This window comes from Oncorhynchus mykiss, chromosome 4, assembly GCF_013265735.2.
Source record: "Oncorhynchus mykiss isolate Arlee chromosome 4, USDA_OmykA_1.1, whole genome shotgun sequence".
In the NCBI taxonomy this organism is placed as follows: Eukaryota; Metazoa; Chordata; class Actinopteri; order Salmoniformes; family Salmonidae; genus Oncorhynchus; species Oncorhynchus mykiss.
Genome location: NC_048568.1, coordinates 27,400,328 through 27,407,500, shown reverse-complemented (window position 1 = coordinate 27,407,500; position 7,173 = coordinate 27,400,328). Strand labels below are relative to the sequence as shown.

Sequence of the window (7,173 nt, the reverse complement as noted above, 5' to 3'; positions counted from 1 at the left end):
GCCGCCCAAAGGAGGAAATAGAGGCAGTGAAGAAGGAGCGGCGACGATGTGAGGAAGCAAGTCATCGACGGAAGCCCGTGTCATGTCTTTGGCTATGCCGGATTAAGTGATATGACATGCTATTCTATAAAATAATTTCTCCGTCATTAATATTACCTGATTGAGCTAATACTGTAAATGTAATTAACTAGAGAGTCGGGCACCACAAAATAATATTTATAGAGCTGTTATCTTCCGAATAAACTCTTAAAGACCTAGTAATATTTTACATCAATAGCAGTCAATATTAATCGTCATCTTAATTCAGTCTCATCTGAAAGTTGTAAATTCTTAGTTATCTGCACGTACCCTGGCTAACAAGTTGAATCAGCAATACAAAATTGGGTTTAATTATTTATCTACTAAATACCTAACTAATCACACAGAATTACAGATACACATATTTAAATCATAACTTGATTACAAATTACGTCATAAAGGAAAACGTCCCTAGCGGGCGGAACAGATATGACAGTTTGTTACACAAAAGAAAAGGGTCTGGGTTTGAGTGAAAGAGCGGGAAGACTGAGGAACAAAGGGCGAAGCTGTGCTATCGTAAATACAGTATCTTATGCATTCTAAATTACCACCCATTTGGAAAAGGAAAATGCAATAAACATTTACTCTGAGCTGCGATTCGGTAGGTTGATGGTAGATGGAAGGCCGTGTTGCCCAACCGAGTCCTTTGTCCTTTGAAGAATGTCTCTGCTGGTAAATTGAATAAATTGTAGTAACGTCATTGTGTGGTAGACGGGATACTCTGTCTGTTCCTTCCTAACCCTAGTTTGCAGTGGCTGTTGCTAACTCAACGGCTAGGAGGTATCACTTCTGTAGTGAATAAGATTTCAAAGTTCATACCATTCGCAACCAAAGCTCACGCTGATGTTGGCTTCGTTCTGTAGTTATTATCTGAACCGTTCTGACATCGGACCATCGTCCTCACAACAGGAGGTTATATTGTCGTCAAGGCTTTATATAGGAAGGGAGAGGAGGGCGTGTTTGAAAAGTTTTATAGCCCATGTCCCTTCACAGGGGCGGGCCAATGATTGAGCAGAGCACTATCTTATGAAAACCCAAATCTCACAGTTTAGAAGCTAAAATCACATTTCATCCCATCACGAATAATTTCATATTCAAACATTTAAATTGAACAACAATTCCATGTGAGTCCGATAACTCTGATGTGTAGACTTTCCACTGTAGTGTTTAGGTCCTCTTATCATTGATGAGAATGAATTCAGATGACAACCGAACTGACATCATATTCATTAAGTACCACCGCATATGTTCAATTGGTCGCATTAGCAGAATATAGTTAATTTCCCCCCACCTTCTGATGTTCCCAGAATCTCTATGTTAACCAAGGGTTTTGTAAATAGGGTAGAGAGAGGAAAAAGGGGGGAAGAGGTATTTATGACTGTCATAAACCTACCCCCAGGCCAACGTCATGCAACGAGGGTCCTCATTCTGGGGCCTGCAACGAGGTTCCCCAGTCCGGAGCCTGCAACGAGGTTCCCCAGTCCGGAGCCTGCGGCGAGGGTCCCCAGTCCGGGGCCTGCGGCGAGGGTCCCCAGTCCGGGGCCTGCGGAGAGGGTCCCCAGTCCGGGGTCTGCGGAGAAGGTCCCCAGTCCGCGGTCGGCGACGAGGGTCCCTGCACCAGAGGCGCCACCAAAGTGGGGGGAGCCAGAAGTAGAGCGCGGCCTGCGTCCCGCACCGGAACCTCCCCTATAGTGTCAGGTTTGCGGATGGAGTCCGCACCTTTGGCGGAGGGTACTGTTACGCCCTGACCATAGAGATCTTTTTATTCTCTATGTTTGGTTGGTCAGGGTGTGACTCGGGTGGGAAACTCTATGTTCTTTATTTCTATGTTTTGGCCGGGTATGGTTCTCAATCAGGGACAGCTGTCTATCGTTGTCTCTGATTGAGAATCATACTTAGGCAGCCTGTTTTGCCACCTTAGTGGGATGTTGTTTTTGTACAGCTCTGTGTAGCCTACCGAATGTTACATTTGTTTTCCTTTGTTGTTGTTAGGTGTTCATTTATAATAAAGGTCAAAAGTACGCCTACCACGCTGCACCTTGATCCGATCATTTCGACGAGCGTAACACCTTACTACACTACAGTACAAGCTGGAGTATCTGGTATTTGAATAGGAAAGAACTAAACTTCACACCTGGGCTACTTACATAATTACTAGACTGATGATAACAAAGGGGAAGAAAAAAAAAGTATTTTTACCGCCAGCAATTCAGCACCCTTCTAAAATACCGTTGGTAAGGGATTCCCGAAGTTAATAAAAATAACAGCAGAACTTCATACATTCATACTCTCATTCAACACAGTGGTGCCAGTATATGTGGGAAAATACTTGGCCTTAATGGACAGACTATCCTCTACCATTCACTAAAATGTACTTACTGTATACACATTCTTGTGTATAGGTTCTTGTACAGTATATGTGGACTTCAATGTGATCAATTCGTTGATTTACATCCTAAATGATCTCCATCTTCATCTACTTAATGGATACATGGGTCTTTATGTTTGTCCTTCTGGAGAGATGTTTAACGCTGTGGTTACTGGTAACAAAGCTTACATAGCCATCCCCATTAACCACATCTCTAAGGGATATACAGGTTGGCATGCCCAGTGGGGCAGGGGCTTCCTGAGTGAGCCTTTCCTCTCCAGACAGGAAACAGTCTGAGCTGAAAGCATTCAGGAAGCCTTGCTGACAGCCTGTATAAGAGACCAGGCAGGGAGCTATCAACAGCATCTCAAACACCAGAGAGACAGGGGTGGATAGGGAAGGAGAGAGAGAGAGAGAGAGAGAGAGGGAGATGGAGAAGGACAGGAAGGTGGACAGACAGATTAAAACTCAGGTTTCACTTTAAAGGGTTGCCTTTTGCCATTAAATGAGACACATTGCTAAGTTGTCGTCCTTCTCACTGACATCGTAAGTTAATAGATCAGAAACCGAACACCTTTTTGTTCCTTAATTCAACTGAACAACAGGCCACATAATATAGGGTTTCAGTGCCAGGCAGCCAACAAATATAGCAGGTGTCCTATTCAATTGGTAAAATATTTCTATGGCCAGTACTGTTTAAGCAGGGTTACTCTCATATGCCCCAATCTAAACTCTTACTAACATTGCCTCTACAAAAAGTGGGCTACTCGTTGTCATAAAGAGTTAAAACAGCATTTCTTTCAACAAGTAATAAGTCATTGTTATGTCAAAGAGTTAAGGCAGAATTTATTTCAACAAGTAATTCGTTATTGTTATGTCATAAAGAGTTATCACTGCGATCTGCAGAGATTCTAGAAAACATCCTCAAAGGCATTTATCATAGGTTGGTTGGTTGTTGGTTGGTTACTGTGAGCACATGCAGAGACTCAAGTGGAACGAGGAACAGATGTAACACTTGACAGGGCTGCTAAAGATCTGACACGTTCCCTGGTGCCCTACAAGAAAATGCTGGAATTGATGGCACACACATATAGACACACAGATGAGAGTGTGCTTAGAGTGTGGCACACACACACATAGATAGAGAGAGAGAGAAAGATTCACACACACATAGATAGAGAAAGATTCACACACACACACACACATATATATATAGAGAGAGAGAAAGATTCACACACACACATAGATAGAGAGAGAGAGAAAGATTCACACACATATATATATAGAGAGAGAAAGATTCACACACACACATAGATAGAGAGAGAGAGAAAGATTCACACACACACATAGATAGAGAGAGAAAGATTCACACACACACAAACAAAGATAGAGAGGGAGAGAAAGATTCACAGACACACACACACACACAAAGATATAGAGGGAGAGAAAGATTCACAGACACACACACAAAGATAGAGAGGGAGAGAAATACTCACAGACACACACAGATAGAGAGAGAGAGAAAGAATCACAGACACATGAAGGGTTCCATGTGAACAGCAGTTGAACATGAGTCAGTGGTCCACACACATGTAGCATGCATAAGTTTACACACGTAAGTATGCATGCACACCCACACACAGACAGGCACCTACACATACAGGCACACACACACACACACAAACAAACAATATTTGTGTCTAAGCCTTCCAGGTGTTATGGGATCAACAGAGGCAATGTAAGCTACTGTATCTCAGAAACCAGAATTCACTCTTCAAGGTGCTGAAATAGACAACCAGCTAAAGCAACTCAAACACACAAACACAATTCCGTGAACACAAATGTGTGTAAATCCACATATACAATATATTGTTCTATCCAAATAGTTCCATTGGGATTACCAATCTGTTTCCAGTCAGACTTGCCTGGCCATGGGAGTTGGCCATAGAGGGCCACGGGAGAGCTTCATTAATGGAGTCGAATTCCTTTCAGAGAAGAAAATCAATGGTGTTTGAGATTGTGAGAAACAACTCCGCTGAGCGCATTATTGGGAGAACGAGCGCCCGTGGAGAATAGATGAGAGCTGTTGAATGTGAAACAAAGGTAGCATATTACGCATATGGTCTCAACCTCATTTTGATCAATAGGACTTTATTAAACACATTTCTCAACTTGACGGTCAATTAAAATACGATGTCTTAATTCGACAAACCAAATGGTTGTAGGCCTACCATAGGTTTTGAATTAAAATGACTCAATAAAAACAGTATACATTTCTTTGAGGATATTATGTATTCCCTTGCGTAAAAGCGCTCCTCGCCTCCACAATCCGTGTCTCTCTCATCATCACCTCCTGGGATTGCGGAGATAGACAAGGGTTTTCTCCAACTTTTCAGCGCAACCACAGGAGATGCGTCAGCACATTGGGGCTTACCTGTCCACAGGCTCACACACCGAATCCCACTGATCACATCGCAAACCCCGGGCACTGCGCAATCAGTATATGACTAGTATTGGGACAAAGGATCTGCAGTGATAATAAACGCTTGTTACCTCGAAATGTGACTTTGGCGATTCTGTCCCCCTTTCCGCGAAGGTCCCGGACTGTTTTTAGGTGGACTAAAAGAGCCATGTCAAGTTAGGTACAATCCAGCACTTCAGGAGAAAATTAACTATTTTTTTTCACAGAGCAAAACAACTATAATGTACTGCTGATATGCGTTTAAACCGAATGTTCAGTGATCTCTAAACCTAGACCCTCTCATTGTGTCTTTGGTTCTGTGGAACAAAAATCTAATTCCATTCCGCATGCAACATCTGCTTTATCCTCCTTCGACAAAAAGAAAGGAAGGATCTTTAATTATTGGTAAGCTTTCGTTTTATCCCGCGCTATATGCTCGGTGGCTGCTGGGTCTCGCGCATCCCAGTGACTGACTGGCGCGTGTGTGAAGGCAGCGGTTTGCGCTCTGACTGACTGTCGGAAGGAAGGGAGGGTGACAGGGTATTGGAGATGGACGGTTACATTCTCTGATTTTTTTTACAAAAATGTACCATTGTTAGAAAGACATTCACTATGCAGGCCAACGGTGGGCTTCCATATTAAACATGTTTGGGAATTTTATTTTATCGCAATTTCATTGCACCTATAGGCTACCACAATTCCATATATGCCAGTCATTTGCCATTTCTATAGCTTAGTTTTCAAGATGACCAAATGTATTTAAAAATATTAAAAAAATGTGATCTTAATTCAATAGTAATCAAGCTTATTAATAGTTTTTACGTGATATCCTATTTTAGATCACGCAAGAAAATGTGAGTACAGATATGCATGGCACAGTTTTGTCATTATTTCGTGACCAGCAGGGCCACGCTGAGTAAAAGAGCAGTTGCCAGGCAACTCTTTGTTGTCCTCTGGTCGCCTGGTGTTAGCCTGGAGGTGTGGGTCAGTCTGTGTTTGGTCCGGTGCTTGCCAGCTGCTTGTCGTGCTCGGTCTTGCGTGGTTCGAGGGTTCGGGTGATAATAACAGTAACATGGCACTCAGAGGAAATGGAACGCTTATCACGCACAACAACTCGACCTACATCCCACCTTCCTTAATGCCCGGGTGAGCGACACACCTGCCAAATGGACAGAACCATAAGAGACGAGTTGCCTATGGACAAGTAGGCTTTGATAAAATAAGTTAATAGCATGTTATTTATTTACTTTCTCATTTGTAAAGATACTGCGGCTATGTTCCAACTTCAAAGTACTTGTATGGAGACACATTCGGGAATGCCACCATCAAATACTTTCAGGACTTCCGCAGCGGGGCAATGGCCTGCAGCACGATCCCGTACAGCCGCGGTGGGATGTTCCCATCCATCTTCTCCAACAGCGGGCTCCTAGTGTCGGCCCAGCGGGCTCAGAGCCGCAGTCCCTACTGGGCCCGTTTCAATGTGGACTTCAAACGCCAGGAGACGCTGAAAAGCTTCGGAGAGGTGAAACGGGGATGGGGGTTCTCTATGAGTTGTTTTCAACATACCGATGTGATGCCTCATTTGACATAACATGGTAATCATGAACCGTATTGGTTTGCAGCTCTCTCAGAAACACCGGGAGAGCTATAAGGACAAGACAGGAAAACGACTTCCCGTCAAACACTTCGTCATCCCAGTGAAAGAGAGCGAAAAATACTTCTGGAAGCAGATGTAAGATCTAAAGTTGTGTAGTCAATACATATTCCTGTAATGTTTTTACATGTACATTTACGTGCTATTGTGAACAGATGCGTCTAAAACAAAATACTACTGATGCAACAAAAATATGTGTTACTTAGACTGTCATAACTGCTTTCAAAGCACATTGTAGGCTATTGGCAATGGACTTGTTAATGCCTTGTAGTCTGTATGAACTACATTTATATATTATTTCAAAATAAAACATACTCAACCACACATTACAATTGCCCATCTCTCCACTTATATTTTTCTCAAATGCATTACATGATGTGCCCATCCGAACCTGATACACAATTCGACCAACCACACATCCTAAATGACAAGAGATTAGGCTGCATTTACACAGGCAGCCCAATTCTGATCTTTTTTTTTAACCAATCAGATCAGCTCTGAAAAAGATTGGATGGGAATGATCTAATGTGATTGGTCAAAAGAGCAATTATTGGAAAAAATATCAGAATTGGGCTGCCTGTGTGAGCACAACCTTTTTCTTAGTTTCACACC

General features: G+C 42.7%; 2 protein-coding genes across 15 annotated transcripts in view; one reads left to right on the top strand and one right to left on the bottom strand.

Moving 5' to 3' along the window:
- LOC110522432 (otoferlin) overlaps window positions 1-5,404 on the bottom strand; it is a 122,292-nt gene extending 116,888 nt beyond the window's left edge. For 13 of the 14 annotated variants that reach the window (XM_036976029.1, XM_036976028.1, XM_036976036.1 and 10 more), the window contains exon 1: window positions 5,000-5,404. In XM_036976029.1, coding sequence (XP_036831924.1) covers window positions 5,000-5,078 — 79 coding nt within the window. In that variant the 5' untranslated portion in view covers window positions 5,079-5,404. The remainder of the gene's footprint in view (window positions 1-4,999) is intronic. The other variant, XM_036976039.1, reaches the window with a different exon arrangement.
- A 460-nt stretch (window positions 5,405-5,864) lies between these two features.
- Window positions 5,865-6,885, top strand: fam166c (family with sequence similarity 166 member C). The gene is made up of 3 exons (XM_021598428.2): window positions 5,865-6,053; window positions 6,171-6,429; window positions 6,530-6,885. The coding sequence occupies exons 1-3, from the start codon at window positions 5,980-5,982 to the stop codon at window positions 6,641-6,643; spliced, it is 447 nt and encodes a 148-aa protein (XP_021454103.2). The 5' UTR covers window positions 5,865-5,979; the 3' UTR covers window positions 6,644-6,885.
- Window positions 6,886-7,173: the final 288 nt, after the last annotated feature.